Source organism: Anopheles darlingi, chromosome X, assembly GCF_943734745.1.
Source record: "Anopheles darlingi chromosome X, idAnoDarlMG_H_01, whole genome shotgun sequence".
Taxonomy (NCBI): Eukaryota; Metazoa; Arthropoda; class Insecta; order Diptera; family Culicidae; genus Anopheles; species Anopheles darlingi.
In genome coordinates, this window is record NC_064873.1 from 6,150,146 (window position 1) to 6,170,503 (window position 20,358).

Here is a 20,358-nt window from a genome sequence, read left to right on the forward strand (position 1 = left end):
TCGCCTAAGAAAATCACCCAGGCGATCGCTTTTTTGCTGGTGACAGCAGACGTTTTGTTCGGGGAAATAATCGACGAGCCTCAAAAAATCGTTGAACACGACTGAGGCGTCAACTAACGCCTGACGGGAGTAGGTACCTCATACTTCTATCAGCGCTACTGAAAATATTCCGAAGCGATACTACCGATGAACCGTACTACCGAAGTACCCTGGTTTGCATCGGTCGTGTGTGTTCATTGCGAGTGTGATTAATCCTTTTCCGAAAGTCGAAAAAAAGAAGAACGGATTTCAGTGCACAACAGTTATTATTTCAATCCTGATTTAAAATAAAAACTGTTCATATTTCAAATTTCTTACATTTCAATTTAATGTACTTGACTTTTACCCTATTGTTTTACAAAAACATTCAACCAGTAACCGTTCGACCGGTTATAGTTCTAATACTATTCAAATTGATCGGCGTGACTGCCGCAAGCCAAGCCGGTTTACGGATCGAATATACGCACGCGGTCTGAGTGGATCGCAGCCACTCAGACCTATCGAACACTGCATGCACCTGATATTAGCGGGCGAATGGTCTCAGCCTGCAGTGCTGTCCGGGATTTGCTGGGAAAGAGCAGCTTCTTCAAATTGATGAATGGCGTTTCGAACAGGACGGTTAGCAGGAATGAAGCCAGAAAAACCACCAGGTACTCGTTGGTATTGAACTAAAACCAGAAGCAGAGGGTAATGGATGGGAGGATTGTCTTCGTTTCGTCCGGTCGGTCGGCGGCAGTACTCACGATGACGGCAGGTATGAACTCGAAGTACTGTGGTGCACGGGTACGGCCCACGTTGTAGAAGAATATGGGAAACTGCGTGAGGTAAACGGCGTACGATATCCGCGTGGTAACGCGGAACCCACGCCAGGAGAAGAAATCGATTACCATGTCTGTTGAGAGAGAGAGAGAGAGAGAGAGAGAAAGAGAGAGTTTTTAATCTTTTAGCCTTTTATCAAAAGAAAGGGATGCGGCGTGCATCGCGACGAACATCCGCATGCCTTACTTCGATAGCCCAGGTGAGCGGTGAAGACGGTCCAGGCGAAAAAAAGGCACCACGCGATTGGCGAGAAGGCGGCGTAGCTGGCCGCGTGCATCGGATCGTAGACGTAGTGTATCGAGCCCATGGGCGCCGGCCCGAAGAAGGCCACCGCGATCGACAGGCTGCTAAGGTACCAGCCGATCTTGATCTGTCGCTGTCAGAAGAGGAAGTAAAAAAGAGAGAGAAAGATATATATATATATATATGTGTAAAGAGTGAGTGAGTGAGTGAGTGAGAGAGTGAGAGGGGGGATGAAGACGTGGTTGTGGCAGGCTTACCACGCTCAGCTTGATCGTTTTGTACTTGGAGCACACGTAGCCCAGGATCACTCCCATCAGGTACACCGTGACGCGATAGTACGGCAGCGTGTACATATGGTCGGCGGTGTCGAACAGCTGCTTCACTCTGGAAAGTACGCACGGGGGGGGGGAGGGGGAAAGCAGATGTGAATCAAAAGGTTTGGCTACTACTAGATAGATACTAGCCGACGCCGACGAGCGGGTACGCACGATGTTCCGAAGTAAACGTAGTTGGCCAGCCGCAGATGGTAGGTCGTGTAGAACCGGTGAACCGTGGTGAGGCTAGCGATGGCGGCGAGGGCGGCAATACCCGGGCGCGGCCAGCGCCACACGAGGTAGATGAAGAGTGGCGCGATCAGGAACAGCTCGGTGTCGATGCCGACGTGGTGCGTGTGCGTGAGGCACATGTTCTGGAAGCCGAAGTAGTTGTGGATGAACAGCATGTTGCGCCACCAGTACCGCTTGCAGATGGTACCGTGGTTGGTGACAACCAGGTTCCACAGTGGACCGGTACCGAGGAACGGCAGCACGAACGTGCAGAACAGTATGAGGGCACCGAGGGGTGGCATGATGCGCAGCAGCCGCCCAACGTACTCCTGGTGCAGCCGCACGCGCTGGCCCCGCTGCAGCCGCTCGACGAAGGAGAAGGTGGTGAGGAAGCCGCTGAACATGATGAACGGATCGGTGAAGATGGCCGCCGCCCGCCCAATTACCGTCCACGGTTGACCGAGGATCTGTGAGAAGCGAGCGGCGAGAAAAGGGAGAAAAGGGGTTTGTGTGAGAGTGTGGGTCGCCTCCTACTACACGACTTCCGTGCACGCCTCCGTACCTCGCTCATCTCGGTCCGGTTGACGTACGGGTTGAAGAAGAGGGCCATCGATTTGTGGGCAATGAGCAGGAGCATCGCATTCAGGAAGCGGATCCCGTGCACACAGGAGATGTCATTGCGCTCCTCCTTCAGGCAGACGATCGAACGGGTGTTTTTGATCAACGAAAACGCCGTCAACCATTCCGCTAGTGAGGGGGGGGAGGAGAGAAGAAAAAAGGAGGAGAAGAAGCATAAGAGGCGTTGAAGTCGAGCGCAGACAGGGCCGCGGCTGCCACCAGTTACCTTTTCCGGTGGCCATCCGGTAGTCGTAGACTGTTGCGCCCAACACTAGCAGCCCGTAGAGCGCGAAACCCGCCCAGACGAGCAGGGTGCGGTCGGTGAAGTAGTCCTGCCAGAGCTGGTGGCGCGTTTGGCACAGGGCCGGGTTCACCTTCACCTCCGTCTCGATGCCAGTGCCGGCAATGTACTCGGCGAGGAAGTCGGCGAGCGAAGCCTGTACGTCGGCCGCCGTACACCCGGCCGGTACGCACAGGGCCCAGTGGACGGTCGAGAAGCGGGGCACTCGATGGCCGGGCTGGGGACGCAGAACGGGAGCGTTACAGATGCGCTTACCGTACGGGAGCGCGGTTGGTAGGGACTTACGTCGTGCAAATTGCTCTTCAGCATCCTGTGCGCCTGCACCAGATCGAACAGGTACTGCAGCATCACGGTATTCGGCTTCACCGTCGGCTGCACCTCCGCCATGCAGTAGCGACCGACGATGGCGGGCGGGCCGCTACCACCATGCTGCTGCTGCTGCTGCTCCTCCTGCAGCCGTACACATTGGTCGAAGTCACCGTACTGGTTGATGTTCCCGTTCAGGATGCCATGGCTGAGTTTGGCGCTTGCATCGTGCACTGTGTGTGTGTGTGTGTGTGTGTGTGTGTGTGTGTGTGTGTGTGTGTGTGTGTGTGTGTGTGTGTGTGTGTGTGTGCGGACAGGTAGGACAGGCAGGTGGAGATAATAAACATGGGTGGATAAGTAAAGCGGTTTCCTCCACGACGATCAACACTTACTTCTGAATGCCCAGAGCTGCGAGGAGCGGTACGAGCGGAGAAAGTGAGCCGACTGCCGTTTGCACTCCGCCGACACGCGGTCACTGTACGCCGGGTTGAATGGTGCGTTCCTGCTGAACACCTTCGCGTTGAGCGCGGCAATGAATCCTGGATGGAGCGGAAATCGATGAGAGATAGACGGATGTAGCGATGAGAGTATCGGCTGCGTAGTAGTTTCCGGCACGAATTTTCCAATCGGTGAATCGTTGAGGGGAGGGGGAAGCCCAACTTCGTATAACAAAACGGTATATCCCAGGTGGCCCTCTTATTGTTTAAGCGGCATGTTGGGGTTTTTGTTGCATATGGGGAGCACCCACTGACACAGACCAAATCAGGGGTCAGAGTTTGCGTTGCTGGCCAGATTCCATGCATGGTTGCGACAGAACAAAAACCCAACCTCTTCCTCCCGTGGTAAAAAAAAACAACAACAACAACGTTAATTCGATCGGTTTCTGTTCCGCCGGTCGCACACTGGATGAACGCTTCATGTAGCCGTTGGTGTCATTGCGTGCGACATTGACATACTCCGGAATACGATGGATGATCTGCTGGTGTACTCGAAAAAAAACGAAGTCTAGTGTCTATTCATCGCTTAATCGAAATGAAAACAAAAATCGACGCCATTAAAGAGGAAAGCGAGCCATTCCAGCGAGGAGTTGCAGGGCTCCTGCCGGGTGGTTTACGCGATCAGTGGACTACATTTGCTGTATGGTAGGGCAACCCTGGCAACAGGATGAACAGAAGCTAGGTCTAAGCGAGCGTTTGTTTGGCGGGGATTAGCAAGCGGCAAAGATTTCTCGGCAAAGAAAGGAACATTCCGGGCATCGTTGGTAGCACCACACATGCGGCGGGCGCTCATTCGTTCGCGTAATCATCGCGCGCAGAGGCCGGCACGAAGCCACGGGCGCGCGCGCGCGCGCGCGGGAAAGAAGCAGAAGCAGACGCGGTGCTGCCGTGCATTTTAATATCGCAATTGTCCTCGATCATCGATCGTCGGTGTGAGTGTGTGTCCGCCGAACCGATGTTCGTCACATTGCACTAGCCTCCGCACTAGCGATGAAGCGAGCGCACGATCGATCGGTCTCGGAATGGTCGAATGTCAATGAACACAGCCACAGCGGGGGCGCACGCACGGTGCGTGCCACGGTGACGGATTGCATAAATCGGTTTCAGAAAAGACTCAGCACCCTCCGTCTCCTTCGTCCCCTCGTTACACAACTGGCTGACGCGCTTATCGCCACCTGCTATCAGCGCGAAGCGGGGGAGAGGGGTGCTACTGCTCTTTCTCCCGACAAAATCACACACAGGGGGGAACTCACTGATTTCTCCTTTCTCGACTGCATTTCGGTTAGAACCAACCATCCCAACCCATCCACTCCCCTTTTCCTCCCCCCCCCCATAGGTTCTCATCTGTTCTACACTCCCCCTCCCCTTCCCCCTCTTCCCAAGGCATGGATATGTGTGTGCGACGTATGTTCGGGTGATTGCAAGATGCTAACAGCCTTGAGCTCACAGCAGCAGCAGCAGCAGCAGCAGCAGTGCCTCGCCTCCAACCACACGCTATTCGCTCGAATGTCTGGCCATTTAACGCTGATCTCCACTGATTTGATTCTGGCCAGAGCTGATGGTTTTTTTTTTTGGTTACTTGTACTCTTTTTTGTATGTTTAATGTTCGCTGCCGGCGGCGGCGGCGTCCTCGGCGGTTGGTGTAATCGTGAGAGATGCAGAGTGTCACGGCCACGGCTGCATTAGATCGGCACCTCGTACTTGATCTTTAGCCGTAAGTAGGTGCAACTAGCTTCGGAACAGTCGGTACGGCGGTACGGTTTAAGCCGAAGGTCGCACTTAGAAGCGCGACCCCTATCGAGCCAGTCAGCGCGCCGTAACCAATGCCGTAGCAGGGCGCGCGTGCGTGGGAACCGGCGATCAGCAGCGTGATGAGCGCTGCTGATGTAGCACACCCCAGGGGCGCCCCCCAAGCGGCACACGTGTTTAGTTTTTTTTTTCGACATGTAATTTTGTTGCTCGAATGCTGCATGAACCATTCCGAGAGTATAATGTTTGAATTCGCAGGATTCGAATCCAGTGCGAACACACAAAAACTAACGTCTTAGTCTTAATAAAAACCGCCAGTGGAAAGGAAACCTTGCCAATTTAGAACGCGCTATTTGCAGCACACTGTTTTCGGCAGGGGCTCCGTCGAGGTGGAATTGAATTTTTTGATACTTTTGTTTTACAGCAAGTATTCCATAAAACTCGTTGCTCCTTGAAGTAAAATCGTAAAGTCCTATCGCTATTGCTGCTTCCAAAACGGCAACCGCTAAAGCGAATAATTGGAAGTTTAACAAAAACAACTCGACGCAGCTACCTGCAAAACAAAAAAATACAAGAAGAAAAGAAAAGAAAACTGGATAACAAACCAAAGAGTATCGATCTCTGCGCATCTCCGTTGATCACGAACACGAAGCTACGCTACCTGGACATCGCAAAAAGTGTCTTAAATAGTAGTACAGGACTTTCGCCCGCCTGCATATAAAAATTTGATGCTATGGCACTGTATGGTTTTGGTGGCGAACATTTCTCAAATCTCATGACCGGAAATATTCCTGAAAAGTTGCTATTTGTTGATATGGCAGTTGGATAAAAGCAAGCAGCAAAACGAAACATTAAGCTCAAATGATTTCGTCACACACAAAAACAACCCTCAAAAAGGTGAGCCTGCCTTTGACCCGAATTAAAGTAAGGGCCCTCCCCCTTAACCTTGGGGAACGACGGAGCGGGGGAAGAGGGTCAGCGCAACAGCGCTGAGAACGACGCGCACAGCCTGCTCGCCTGGCGATGGCCGCAAAGAGGCGCGGAAAGTCCAGCTCGCTCCCCCCCCCCCCCCCCCTTTCCTGGTTGCGCATGCGGAAGTTCCATCCCCATACACAGCAACCGAACAGCGTAACAATCAGACAAACACAGCAGCAGTGAAAGTCGACGTGCACGCGGTGAAAATGCGCTGACACTAAACGACTGCTGCTGCTGCTGCTGAGACAGTGTTTGTTTTGTTGCTGAGCGTACGGGGAAGCCACCGTATACTACTATTTGCTAAACACCATGTGTGTGTGTGTGTGTGTGTGTGTTCCTCACCGGCTTCCGGGGGTTTACCCGGGTTGCCGACGAGGAGCCAGTCAGCAGCCAGCCATTCTGCGGAGCTACTGTTGGTGGTGCTGCTGATGCTGATCCAGTTGCAGGACGCTGCCTGAGGGACCTCTATGTTGATTGATACGATGGGAGAGGGTGGAGGGGCACCCTCCACCGAGATCGAGATTGATTGCGGGGTCTGTTGGCCGCTGCTCGCCGGAGGTAACCAAGCTGCTTACCTGCCTCAGCAGAACCGTAGGACGTAGGCTGCTGCTGCTGCTGTTGCTCTATCTGCTCGGTCTGCTCGTCGCGGTTGCCCAGTTCCAGCAGATAGGCATCGAGCTCGGCTAGCTGGACCATGGACGGTGTATCGTTACCGCTGGCCCCTCCAACATCGCTGCCATTTACTGCCGGCTGCCGGCTGCTTGTCCGGCTGCTACTGGTGGTGTTACTGCTGGTGGCCCAGTCCGGGGCCGGCACCGTACTCGATCGCGACTCGCTCAGATAGATCGAGCTCAGTATCCCGGCTAGCTGCTCCCGGGCGTAATCATCCGTTTGGCAGACGTTGCTGAACGTTGCTGTCGTCGCCACCGCCACCACCGTCATCATCCAGACAGTTGTGGCCATCGCTGTGGCCACCAGCCTCGCGCTCCCTGCCATTTGTCTCCTTTGTTTCCACAACGCACCGAAAGACGACGCACGCACACTTACGCACGTCTCCCTCTAAGACAGGCTGCAGGCAGCCGGGGCTCACTGTACTACTGTAAAGGAGCAGGATCCCCAAGGAAGAATAACCACGGTAACACACACACACACATACACGGTCAAAGCACACAAACAAGCGCGCGAACACACAAACACACACACAGCGTGGTTCGCTATGGAGCACGATGTTACTGTCCGGCGGCTAGCTAGCGACTGATGCCATGCACTTGTCGCCCATGTGACTACATAGAGTACTCTGGCCTGGCGGGTGCGTACATGATACGCTACGTACGTCCTCAGTCCCACCCCTTTCCCCCGCTCACCACGTACACTGCTGCTGCTGCTGCTGCCGCGCATCCAAGGTCTGCTGGTTTGTTATGCGAATCGTCACCGGTGGAGGGTGGGGTGGGTGGGTGGGAGGGGGCGGGTCGGCAGTAGACCAACCTGACTCAGTCTTGCCCGGTTCTAGCTTAGCTAAATTGCTTCTAGCGGTCTAGCTCCCCTGTAGATACTGTTCCGTTCCTCCGCAATTAGTGCATTCCGCCTTTTCCGACAATCCGGATTTTTTGAGCCGAAAAGTCACCTTTTGCGCACTTCAGGTTCATCTGAGATGTTGAAGCACACATGCTAACGCTTACAACTACTCACATACTACCACTATTCTACCGTTTACGGTTTCGGCTCGATTTCGCAGTGTCGCCGCAGACCAGCGTGGTTTATTGCTTTTGCAAATCGCTCACCACCTCCACCCCGCTTTGAAGATATGGCCGAATGGATTAACGAAAAACAATCACGTACCACCAGCGGTGGCAGGTTTGGTGGCAGGTCGGACGAGAGGAGCGTGACTGAGGGGAAGGAAGGGAGGGAGAAAGGGAGGTAGGGACGGGGCAATGTGAACCAGAGACTACCTTGCCCAGACCCAGGGGGGGGGGGGAGTGTTTGCCTGCGTGCGTGCGTGCGGGCAGTCCGCCCATCGGATGGAGCATTCCCCGAAGCCGAACCGAATCGATCGATCACTGGAATGCAGGAACCGTGGATCCGATGCAGCATCGGGATCGCATCAGCCATCGCCGGATCGCCCGCGCCCTCCCGAACTGTGCCCGGAATCCAAATTTGCGGCTTAGCGGCTCCCCGGCTAGACGCCCGAACGGCGGAAGCGCGAAGCGGTGCGCGTTCTGCGCGTAGCTAGGCAGTCGAGACTAAAGGCGGCGGCTGCTGTGGTGAATGCGTGATTAGCTCTACTCGAGAGTGGCATGTCGAGATGGGCGTTCTCGTCTCAAACCAGCAGATTGAGGATTGGAAATCCCAAAAAACCGAACAAACGGTACGATGTTACACCGTGCCATTCTTCAGGTCAGGTTCTTGAGGAAGGGAGCTAAAGGAGGCGGAAATGGCGAACCTAGGATTATGGCGTATGAAGCCGAAGTGTGACGCGTTTGAAAAGCGTCAAAAGCCTACTGCAAGCTAAAATCTGATCGATTGCATTTAGCCATTGCACATGGGTGCAATAACAATAGTGTTTGTTTCTTTGATGGTATTGTAATTGTTGTATACCAGCTGAATCATCCGATTTCATAAGCGTACACCGTTTTATATGAGCTCGCATTGGTTTCCTTTCATTAGTGCGGCTTTCTTATCGTTTTTCTAGCAACGATGGTAAAAAGAAAACCAATAATAATCTAAGTATGTGCCAAGTTTGGTGATGATCGGCCCGGTAGATTGCGCACATATATACACCGTAGGGATTTATTTTTATTTATAAGACGTATTAAAGCACCGCTTCAACCATTACCGTCCATGGCTAGAACGCAAAAGGCTAGAAACGTCATTTGCACACTCACGCTGAGAACCGGTGATTTGGCTGACAGAAAAATCGCAAAAAACCCTTTAATTTCTCAACTCGACACGTCAAAATTCACGTCTGATGCACGTTTGATCGTCCAAATAATACATCGAGCATATGCTCGAGGTCTGGCCCCAGAAAAGTAAACCGAGAAGCTTCCGTGTTATAATCCCAAGCCGACACCTGCATGCACCGGCGACAAGTTAGCAGGTTCACCGCGTTCGAGCAACGTGCTGTGAAGAGATAAAACGAAAGCAAAATTGGCACTGATCGTAAAATGTCGAACAATACACAGCAGAAGCAGCAGCAGCAGCAACAGAAGCTCCAACGGCTGCTCGATTGCGTCATTGATCGTCATCCACGAACGCCGCCCCGATCAGAAAAAGCGGTGGCCAGAAGGCAGCGATGAGGAGACGGATTTACAGTCTTTATTACATTGGGTGCGGCGGCAAGTACAACACGCATCGATCGCAGGACGATAAATGATGGATGATCCTGTTTGAACGGGAGGTGGTGAGAGAGAGGGTTGGCAGAGGGAGGAGGTGCCATCCCTCATCACCACACAAAGCGTTGCAACGAAACTGGGTAAGCCTATAGAGTAACCACCGTTGTCTGTGCTATCAACTAGTCTGGCCAGAGAGTGACCTAATGGAGGCAGTAAAAGCCCGGGGCGTGGGGATTAGTGCCCGGACAGGTGAGTCATGTAAACGGACACCGTCACACCGGTACATACGCGCAGCATAGAGCGTCCGTATTTACGCACGATCTTTCGACAACAATTCCACAGCATTTGTTGTTGTTGTTATTTATTATTATCATTATTATTATAACTTATTATTATTGGGTTACACCCACGGATATAAGCCAAACTCTGTGTGTGTGTGTGTGTGTGTGTGTGTCGCTCAGTTTTTTGTTGTTTCTGTTGCTCCGCCGGGTCCATTGGATTGAACGATCTGATCGATTGGTTGATCCCGATCACGGTCCTCGCATTACTTGCCACCATCGCCTGGGCGTTTGGATTGAGGCCAGTGGAATGGGTGGTGAGGTGCAACTTTGACGCCAGGCACCTGACTGCTAGCGGTGGTTCGCATCGAAGAGGATGGTTCGATTGCCGAGTACTGCCGAAGTAGTTGCTGCTGCTGCTGCTGTTGCTGCTGATAAGGAGCCAACGATGGCACGGAAGTAACGCTGCTGACCGAGTCAGAGCGTTGCGAGAGACTGGTGCGCGGTGGTATGGCAGGCGGTGGACCGCGGTTCGATGGCAGGATGGGCGCCTTCGTCGCCGGTGGGCTACTCGAGGATGGCATCGACGGGGAGGAGGTGATGGAACGGGGCCGGGCCGGCACCGTTGGTGGTTTCACCTTCGGTGCTGTGTCAGCGGGCTGCGAAGGTTGCGCTGACACGGTCGGCTCCTGGGTCGTTGTGCTACTTTGTACTTCTACCTGCTGCTGCTGCTGCTGCTGCTGTTGCTGACCTGGCACACTCGGTATAGGTGCTGGTTGCTGCTGCTGTTTTGGTACTGCTACTGCTGCGGTGGTTGCTGTTGCTGCTACAGGCTGCTGCCTGGGGCTGATTGGTTTCCCGACGACCGTCTTCAACTTAGTGGAGCTTTGCTGCGGTAAATGGTGCGTCTGATGCTGGTGCACCTTCGGGGTTTGATGGGGACCACTGGTTGCCGGTTGTGCACCACTGGTACCCGTGCTTCCGCTGCCCGGTTGCAACGTAACTTTGGAGCTGTGGGATGCGCTGGGATGGGATGTACTGGTTGATTGACGATTTTGCTCCTGGCCGGCCGCAATATAGGAAAATACACACAGTACCGCGTAGCAGATCTGGTCAGCCTAGGGACGGGAGAGGGCCGGGAAGAGAGAAGGCACAGACAGAATGGTTAATGGAACCGGTAATACCTGCTTACGGTACCGGGAATGGTTAGTCTTCTCCGATGGGAGGTAACGCTGCAATAAACGACGCAACGATGTGCCGTCGATCAGACTGTTAAGAATGCTGTGACATTTACGACGGTGACAGTGGGCTTGCAACGCAATTGTTGGGCAGCAGCCCAACACCCGGTTCAAAACCATACCAAATTGGCTCCATTTCCTAATACGGGCTGCACAAACCATACTTACCATGGCCGATTTATACTTTCGCTGGATGATCTGCTTCGTTTTGGGATCTGCAAAAAGATAGAGCAAGCAAGCCGGTTGTATCACCCACCCTCATCCACACTCACAAAGTCTAGCCCGCGTGGTATACTTACTGTATTCCTCTAGCACAAACACACCACCCTTTTGCGTGAAGCACTTGAGAATGTGGTTCAGCCGAATGAAAAACTGTTACGAGGAAAGTGAAAAAAAATCGACGTTAACCTTCGCTGCGACATGTTCAACACGGCAACAGAGCACCTCGCGTCGTGTTCATATGTGTGCATATTGTGCGTGTCTGTTTCTGTGCGGGCTGGTGTGTGTGCTGTGGTAGATTTGTCTGCTTCTTGCATTTGCTTGCTGTCGGTAGCGTGTGTCGAAATGTACGAGAATACGTGTGATCTACATGGTAAGTACTAAATACACAAGATGTATCACTCAAAATGGCGTTGATGCCATCCACTGCCATCCAAATAACGTAGCCAGACACACTAATCACAGACTACCAGGGATGTTAAGAGATGATGGAAGAAAATCATGATAACAAAAAATAATAAAGAAAAAGTAGAAGTTAGTGAAATAGATGAATAAAATAAGAAGAAGAAGAAGAAGAAGAAAAAGAAGAGAAAGAGGAAGGAAAGGAAGAAAGAAAAATCTCGGATACGAAAAAAAAGTAATAATCGCCGGAACGCAAAACATAATCCCTATAACACGGCATTGCAGTCGAGAACAAAAGGTCCGACAGTAGGTGTGATAGAGTAAGAGAGAAAGATAGAAGAAAGAATGAGAAAGAGAAAGAAAGAAAAAGAGAGAAATGAAGAAAAAAGAGAAAGAGACACAAAGAGGTAGGTATCGAGAAGGAAGGACGAAAAGTAGTAAAATAAGAAGACGACATGAAAGTACAGAAATGGGATAGATGTCGAGAATCCTGGATGTAGGTAATGGTAGAAAGGGTGCCAGGGCTGCGTTGAAGGGTCGAATGGAAGCGTCTGTGCAAGGAGGGCGCGATTATGCGCTGCATGGCGCTGACATGACAAAGCCAGAAAGTCAATCGCCATCAAACCACCAGAAGATTACCAACTCGCACTTCCAAAAGATTCATTTTTTTTGGAGTAGGGAGGGTGGTTACCAGGATGGAGACTGAATCGCGGACCCGTACTTCTAAAAACATACTAGTAAGCAAACAGTAAACTGCTACTACTACTACTACCATGGGGTTTTGAGAGTGCGCAAAACACATCGGCGATCGACTTCCAGCGACTACTGAGCGAAGCGTTCAGAGAAAGAGAAAGAAGTGATGCCTCGAATTTGGGGACGGGCGTAACAAAAATATGTTAGATATCCGGAAACAGATGGAAACACATAGAACTAAACCACGATAAAATAAAAGGAAAAGAAAAAAGGAATCAAATAGGGAGCTCTAGCGTGTACTGCGGTTATAGGATGCACTGGTGGGGAAACGGGAAGCACGTACGAGACTCTATGAAATCGTACTAGTATAACTATTGTACTGCTACAATACTAAATGTACAGCTAAAATACAATGCCAATTGATTGCACTAATTCAACATCTGTTGCGAATTGAACGATCATAATACGGAAGGGCTGGGAGACTTATGGATAAAATGACTAACGTATATAAGTAGGCAACGGCAGCTAGTTCACTAGTGAACAAGGTTGTCAACAGAAAGATGATAAATTGAAACTACAGAGCAGAAAACGGATGAAAAGAAAATATGGAAAAAGACAGAAAATGTAGGGGAGATTGCGCAGAAACGAAGACTAAGAAGGATCAAGGTGCTGCGAACAGAGGGGGAGAGAAAGAGAGAGAGAGAGAGAGAGAGAGAGAGAGAGAGAGAGAGAGAGAGAGAAAGATATGGGAGAAGGGAGTACAGCAATAGGCCAAAAGGGGAAAAGACATGTAACTAGAGACGAAGTTAATGGTTGCTTTACACAGAATGAAAAGGAGGTCTACGAAAAAATAAAATCATAAACATCATTAGCATCACCCTGGGCAGTTTTCAAATGGTTTCCAACAAGGTAGATGTAAGTTTGGACAATGAACGATACCTAATACTAACAAATTGTGTTCTTGTGAGATGGTCTTGGAAACGATACACAAACAAACGACTAAAAGAAAGAAAACTCATTGGTTAGAACAATTGATTGAAGACTTTAAATACTATCAAACCGAGCACAAGAAAAATCGAACCGAGCTCGTCGCAGCACCAGCTGAAGGTGAATATGAAGGGGATAGTGCGTGCGGGAGGAGGCCAGGAGGATGGCTTGTAAATGAATCTAGGTTACTATGGCAGCGAAGCTAGTACAATCAACACAAAAGGAAAAGGAAAAAACGAAAACTAAGGAGGAACTCCCCCAAAAGAGGAGAAATGCGATTACTATGATTGCTGGGATCCACCAAACAAACACAAGCAGCATCCAAGGGCATTGTTTTTAGCTTTTGCTTGTCGCTCGTTTATGTACAGCGACCGGTATAAGTATATATTCCGGAATATTCAACCTTCAAGAAAACCGCAACACTTGCCGTTTACGATAGAAAATGTAGGATTGATAGTCGAAAATCTACAAAAACCTAGGGTGGGCTTTCACTTATGCCGGTCACTGTAGGTGGTTGTTTCTAGTCTGTTCTGAGCAAAACAAAAACGAAAGCTGCATAACCTAGAGGCAGGATAGGGGTTGGGTAGGTATGTTATGTACATGTGTATTGTTTTTGAAGTTCTCACTTTTTCAGCCTGTTTTGATCTGCCCTTAGACATTCGCACAACCATTGTGAATATAGTGTACACGGTAATCCTCTGGCAACCATGGCACTAACAATGCGAACTATTTCAGCAAACAGGTAGCAGCACCCATCTTCTTGCGTGTCCCTAGATCAACACTTGTGTGCAGAAGCACACGACGTGGCATGATTGCATGGTTTCGGTTGGAATGCCGGTGCTCTATTCTCTAAGCAAGCGGCTCCAGTGCTCGCGTACAATGTGCGTACATACTTACGCGACCATCGAAATTGGCCTAGAAAAATACGGTCTCCAAAACAATGCTAATAAAACTCAATGACACCAAGCGTAGCTGGAGCAAAATGAGAGCATTAAAAACCAAAAACGGTGGTCGCACACTGTCGGCCCATTCCTTTTTTGGGTTTCTCAGGGGTGAGATGGGTTAGTGAGTGAGGAGGGGAAAGAAAGAGAGGGACAGACAGTGAAATTAGACAGTGATCCTGTTTGCTGGTTTAATTTTTTTTTGGATAAAGAAACACAAGAAAATATACAGCGACTAGGAGGTAACTCTATGGAGCAGTACACTCACGCAACGAAAAGCAGTTCAAACCATACCGATAAGCAAGAAATAACACTAATCCCCCTGAGGGTGCAAGGCGTCATAGCGGTTGCTGGGGCAAGGAGGGGAAATGCTAAGGAATGGTCTCCACGAGAATGATTGGTTTTAGTTGGGTTTTACAGACCCAGGGCTCAATGTGTAATCATTGACCCTTTAGAGGAACGATGGGATTGAATATTTGGAAGGGCATTGGAATGGATGGAGGGAAGGAAAGCGGGACTAGGCTAGGTGCTGATGGGGTTATCTAGGGAATTTATAGTTGAAGAAATGTTAAAAGGAAACAACTGATCATAATGAAGCACTATACGTCGTACATAGAAATACCAACAATCAAAATGCCTACTTTGCTAAATGTGTTAGGGTTTGGCTACTTCGAAACTTTGCTTTGTATTGTTTTTGGTTGATATTTTTTAACAATATTCCGTGTAAATAGTGGAGAGTGAAAAGTGTTTCGACAGGTTTGTAGTTTTTTTTGGTTTGTTTTACAAATGTCTCGCTCATTACACAATAGAAAAATTGAATAATAACTGTACCTCAAAGTCCTTTCCGCAAATGAGTATACGTAAATTGTTGGGAAATGATCCAGATTTAGGTTATCAACGTGTTGTCAGAGGAGTTTGTTTGATGTTCAACAATATATATACACATATAGATTTATATATATTATAATTCCCATGTGTGAGCATGTAAATATATATAAATATATGTATACAAATATATATATTTATATATATAATATATATAAATATATATATATAATATATATAAATATATAAATTAAAATAAAATGAATGCAATGGTTTCATTACAACGGTTGCGACATTTTTTGTTTGTTTGTTTGTTTGTGAAACGATGTGGAGGTTCATGATGGTTTCATTCAGAAGATCGTATTGATCCTTTTAGTTAGTTAATTTATTTATTTGTATTGGGTTTTGTTTACGCAATAGTCAGAATAGATGATTCGACAAAGGCAAAAGGAGGAATAAAAGAGAAAGAACAAATTGAGATTAGTAGAACAGTTGATAATTTGCGTTTTCACCCGTTTCTGCTATCAGCTTTTGGAATAGGACGGGGACGGTTTTCCTTGAACGACAGATCACAAGATCAGCACAAGCATTTGTGGAGAAACACGAAGTTAAGTGCCACTGAGTGCGTTTGTGAGTAGTTAGGAAGAAGAAAACCAAAGTCCTGTTTAGAAGGGGCGGCAGAGAGAGAGAGAGAGAGGGGAAGGGGTAAAGTTGTAGAGGTAGTAGCATTGTAGATCAGGGCTGGCGAATTCTGGTGGCGGATAGTATGTATCTGCAGAGCATAGCCTGTTTCATTACCACCAGAGTCTGCCATAAAAATCAACGATTGCTCCCAGGAGCGTGGAACTGCTCCGGAGCTAGGGAACTTTGAAGAAGATTAAAACGCAAACACGGTTACGAAGAAACAACGAGATATACTGAAAAACAAACGTAACCAAACGGGACTGCTGCAGGAAAGGAAAAAAAAACTCAAGGAACTCAATTTACTCAAGAACCATCTCAAAAGCTGATGTTTTGTGTGTTCGTTTTCAATTGTACTTTTTTAATTTAATGGGTTTGGGTTTTATTATTTGTTCGTTCAACTGTAGATAGAAAACATCATCCATCTTCAGTAACTAATCGGACTTCGGAAGATGATGTTTTTTCCTTCCATTTGGAAAAAAACTGTTTCTATTCTATGAAGAACAATGAAGAACTATGAGGAGGAGGTGAAAACAAAGGGCACACATATTTAACGGCCCATTGTTACAAAGTAAAAACGAAAAAAGTGAAAACTAATAACACACGGAAAGGTTTGTAGTTGAACAATGTGAATAAGGGATATGGATTCTCTTGTTTTTTACGCATCGGTAAAGTTGTAGGCCCCTGTCGCTGGAAATCGAGGACAAAAGAGAGCGCCACTTCCGCACACACATGGATATCATAAGGACTAGGCGATGCTTCTCTTTTCAATGCGTTTTACTCGCAGCGCCACCTCAGTGTTACAATTGTTATCACATTTTGGCGAAGATTGGGAGAGATTGTGAGACAGAGAGGAAGAGGAACAAAGTACAGAATGATAGAGCGTAAAGAGAGATACAAACAAAGAGATAGAGAGAGAGAGAGAGAAAGAGACAGCCAGATAGAGAGACAGAGAGATAAAAAAGAAGAATGATGAAGAAGAAAGATAAAGGAAACAGATAAAGAATGAGGCAAACGGAGAAAGACAGATAGAGAGGGGAAGGGGGAGGGGAGAAAGAGAGTGAGCGAGGGGGGTGGGGTGGATGAGACACATACGTTCATCGTTTCCTTCAAATATTTTAACACCTAACACAGCGAAATATATCAAAGCTCCATGCCTGTTTGGCGTAGGGTGTGTAGCCTCCAAAATAAGGGGTCTAGCGTTGGGTGTAAGAGTATCCTTTTTATACCGGCATGTTTGCTACCTCCGCTGAACTCATCTTATCTGGGAATCTTTTGGGACCAATTTCTGGCAGACGGTTCGTGATTGACACAGTAGGTCGAGGCTGAAGCACTCGAGATATTTCTACCGGTTTGAACGGACTAGCAGGGGTAGCAATAACACCTTGATATGCCAACCAGCGCCCTGGGAGGGGGTGAGGGGATGGTTGGTAAGGACTGTGATACTGTCACAACAGTCTTCCATTGCATTCACTGTCACATCAGTTGTATAGAGAGACACAAAGAGAGAGAGAGAGAGAGAGAGAGAGAGAGAGAGAGAGAGAGAGAGAGAGAGAGAGAAAGAAAGAAAGAGAGAGAAAAAGAGTGAGAGGGGGGGGGGGAGAAAACAAAAAAATAGAGAGAAAAAAAAGAAAAGAAGAAAAAAGAAATAGAGAAAAATAAAAAGAAAGAAATATAAAGAGAGAGAGAGGAGAGAAAGAAAGAGAGAGAGAGAGAGAGAGAGAGAGAGAGAGAACGGTATTGCTCGGAACGCAAGAAGGAGAACTGGACTGGATCATAGGTGTGGAATGGTGTCTGGAACATCGGTGTGGGGATGGGCTCGTTAACTCATACGATTCAGTGTGGTAGGAAGGGTGGATACGTGGTACAGTAGAAGCGTAACGAAATTGGATATAAAGAGGAGGAGTACAGGACGAAGTAGTGGTTGGTTGGTTTGGGTTGAGTCGATCGCTGCTTACCTTGCTGTTTGCGAACAGTAGCCCCACGCCCTCCAGACACACCTGCAGCAGACCACCTTCGCCCGTGTTCATGTCCTGCACTGGGAACTCACCTCCCAGTTCGGCCTGGCCAGCGCACCCGCTCCGCTCCATTGCGTCCTTTATACAGTTGTACAGTTCCTTGCACTGTGGGCGGACGAAGACGGAACGGTCGGAAGTGGGGGGGGGGGGGTGGAAGATGAGAAAGGGTGTGACGGTCGGTAGTACGGATTGCACGGTTCGGGCTTACCTTGCGCGTGTAGTACTTGTGCAGCTGCGTCTGGCCACCGTTGCGCTGCCACAGGCATAGCACCTTCGTCTTGGGCGAGTAGGTCATGTTGACGAGCCGCTCGAACCACCAGCGCTCGGTGATGCTGCCGTTGACCGAGCGCAGCACCAGCCCATCGTCGCGCACCTCGATAAACCGGAGCGATCCACTCGCATCGATACCCTGATGGACGGTGAAGCTCTGCCGGTGTAGCAAACGCGAACCGAGCGGCTTAAGGTCGATGTCATTCCCGTGCTGCGTCATAGAAAGCGAGAAACAGAGCCAGAGGTGCATGAGATGCAAATGCGCGCAAAAGCAAGCCGGATAGTAACGCCGAACCTACCAGATTGTTGATCTGATCCAGCAGCAGGTTGACCTCTTGTGAGTAAATGAAGCCAATGTGGCTCTTGCCCAGCAGCCGGCGCACCTTCTTTTTGATCTCCAGCTTGTTCACGTTCAGCATCACGAGAATGGCGGTGAGGTTGTACAACATCGTCGACAGCAGCCGATCCTCGTCGTGCTCGAGACGCTTCCGTTCCGACTCGGACAGCGCTTTGTACCGCTCCATCATCTCACCCGGTCCCTGATCCATGCCGATCATGTCTCGCTCCTGGCTGACCGCATCCAGGAACGCATCCTCCCAGAACTGCATCTGGTCCCAGATGCCAGACCGCTCCTTGCCCAGCAACCCTTCGAACAAGTAGACGCGTGGTGCGTCCGGCGATGGTGAACCGGACGACGGTATCAAACTACCGCCGGTGTACCGGAAACCGGCACTCAGGGACGACTTGCCGGAGAAGATGCCTCCTGCCATCTTCTTGGCGTCCTTCAGAGTAGAACTTTTGGGGAACTGGAAGTACAAAAGGGGGCGTAACCAGCGTTTTTTTATTCTCCTTACTATCGATGGACATTCTCCTTGCTATCGCTAAAGTGCGGCCGGAGCTGGTCCAAGGACCTCAGGGTTGCCTCTGTCCGTCAGTTACAAGACTGATAAGGATGGGACATCGCACCATAAGTTCGGTCTCAGCGTGGCGATCGCAAAGAAAGGAAGTCAAATAGACAACAGAACGAAGAACCAAGAATTCTCTACTAAAGCCAAAAACAAACCGAGCAACAAACACACACGCATATACACAAACAGTATGCAAAGAAGCGCAGTATGCAAGATACCGACCGCACTCGTACGAGCAGCTCAAATGGACTTCTGGGGAGAGTGGGAGCAGTTTACCCGCAGCAGTGGAGCTGGAGGAATAACGGTAGCTAGGAGTAGGAGGTCACACTTACCTTCTCGTACTCCGTGTCCGACACCGTCGAACGACAGGATACAGAAGCGACCAGAAAGTCGGAGCCGGACTGCTGCTGTGGCAGCACGTCACTAGCGACGGACAGGGTGCCGGATGAGTCCTGCAACGCAACGCTACCCTGCGATTGTGAGATGATGCGATCAGACACAGAGTTCATTCGTAACAGAAACAGGCAACAGATTTCAGAGAGCCAAATGGGCCGGGGACAATGCGACGTGTTAGGCTCTGCGCGCTTCACTCCTTCTCATCAGTCAACTCATCACAACCGCGAGTGCCGAACCAAATCAGATAGTGTCTATATGTAGGTGCTCTCGCTGTTCCGCGATCACATAGCCGAATGTGCTAGGAGATCAAGGTTGATGAAACATTTTGGAAGGAGTGAAGAGCTCGGAGACCCGGGAAGGTGCTATAAAATCTGAGAAAACCGAAGCGTTTTCCTTTCTCTATTGTTTTGTTTGTTTGTTGAAAAGATTTGCCGTACCACACTGCAGAAAGAAAAATAATAGGCACAGACATACATACACAGAGCCACACACTACTGGGTACTGGGTTCAAGGAGAGCAGTAGGAGCGTTTTGGAAACTGGTTTGAAGCGTTCGGAAAAGAAGGATAGGGGAAAGAGCGATCAGGATCTTAGGATGAGCAGGATTGCTGCTCGACGGTTTCGACAAGATGCACCAGAAACGATCGATACATAGCCAAACTACAGAAGCATCATATTCGCCTTCTGCCCAGGAACGATGCACACAAAACTAAAGGAGGGGATCGAGACACTGTCGAAGATCAAGTAATGTTAGCGGGTAAGCTACCAGAGTGAATCCCGCACATCGTTTCAGGAAGATTTTTCGATCTCGCTTTACCAAAAAAACAAAAACAAACACACACACGCGGTCCCGCGCGCAAGTACACACACACACACACACACACACACACACAAAGATCAAGAGGGGGAAATTGATTGTATTGGTAAGGGAAAGGGAGGGTCTTGCAGGCTTACCTCTGAGTCGAAGGAGGTCAGCTTGTTGAACAGCATGGTGCGCTTCATCGAGAGCATATCCTTGAACATCTCGGTAGTCGTTTGATTCTCGTGCTCGTGATGGGCCGCCCCATGCTCGTTCATCGCGAC

General features: G+C 49.5%; 2 protein-coding genes across 5 annotated transcripts in view; both read right to left on the minus strand.

Annotated features, from left to right (window-relative positions):
• Nucleotides 1-26: 26 nt before the first annotated feature.
• Nucleotides 27-7,337, minus strand: LOC125950944 (nose resistant to fluoxetine protein 6-like). The gene is made up of 10 exons (XM_049679788.1): nucleotides 6,668-7,337; nucleotides 3,264-3,410; nucleotides 2,851-3,104; nucleotides 2,491-2,782; nucleotides 2,209-2,393; nucleotides 1,590-2,113; nucleotides 1,359-1,485; nucleotides 1,045-1,234; nucleotides 783-931; nucleotides 27-707 (listed from the first exon to the last, which is right to left on the minus strand). The coding sequence occupies exons 1-10, from the start codon at nucleotides 7,086-7,088 to the stop codon at nucleotides 537-539; spliced, it is 2,460 nt and encodes an 819-aa protein (XP_049535745.1). The 5' UTR covers nucleotides 7,089-7,337; the 3' UTR covers nucleotides 27-536.
• Nucleotides 7,338-9,777: 2,440 nt separating this feature from the next.
• The window catches only part of LOC125956541 (MAP kinase-activating death domain protein), a 17,571-nt gene continuing 6,990 nt past the window's right edge, over nucleotides 9,778-20,358 (minus strand). For 2 of the 4 annotated variants that reach the window (XM_049688549.1, XM_049688539.1), the window contains 8 exons: nucleotides 20,230-20,358; nucleotides 19,214-19,351; nucleotides 18,273-18,779; nucleotides 17,912-18,184; nucleotides 17,644-17,808; nucleotides 11,237-11,309; nucleotides 11,106-11,152; nucleotides 9,778-10,817 (listed from right to left, as the gene is read on the minus strand). The exon at nucleotides 20,230-20,358 is cut by the window's right edge and continues 117 nt beyond it. In XM_049688549.1, the coding sequence (XP_049544506.1) occupies nucleotides 9,966-10,817; nucleotides 11,106-11,152; nucleotides 11,237-11,309; nucleotides 17,644-17,808; nucleotides 17,912-18,184; nucleotides 18,273-18,779; nucleotides 19,214-19,351; nucleotides 20,230-20,358 (2,184 nt within the window). In that variant the 3' untranslated portion in view covers nucleotides 9,778-9,965. The remainder of the gene's footprint in view (nucleotides 10,818-11,105; nucleotides 11,153-11,236; nucleotides 11,310-17,643; nucleotides 17,809-17,911; nucleotides 18,185-18,272; nucleotides 18,780-19,213; nucleotides 19,352-20,229) is intronic. The other 2 variants (XM_049688567.1, XM_049688558.1) reach the window with 1 other exon arrangement.

What these genes read in the sequence shown, in the direction of transcription:
- LOC125950944 (XM_049679788.1), bottom strand. Translation starts at nt 7,088, where the DNA reads ATGGCAGGGAGCGCGAGGCTGGTGGCCACAGCGATGGCCACAACTGTC. An exon ending in GCAGCTCTGGGCATTCAGAA is followed by an intron (nt 3,105 to 3,263) that starts GTAAGTGTTGAT and finishes ACACACACACAG; the next exon opens with TGCACGATGCAAGCGCCAAA. An exon ending in CGCTCACCTGGGCTATCGAA is followed by an intron (nt 932 to 1,044) that starts GTAAGGCATGCG and finishes CTCTCTCAACAG; the next exon opens with ACATGGTAATCGATTTCTTC.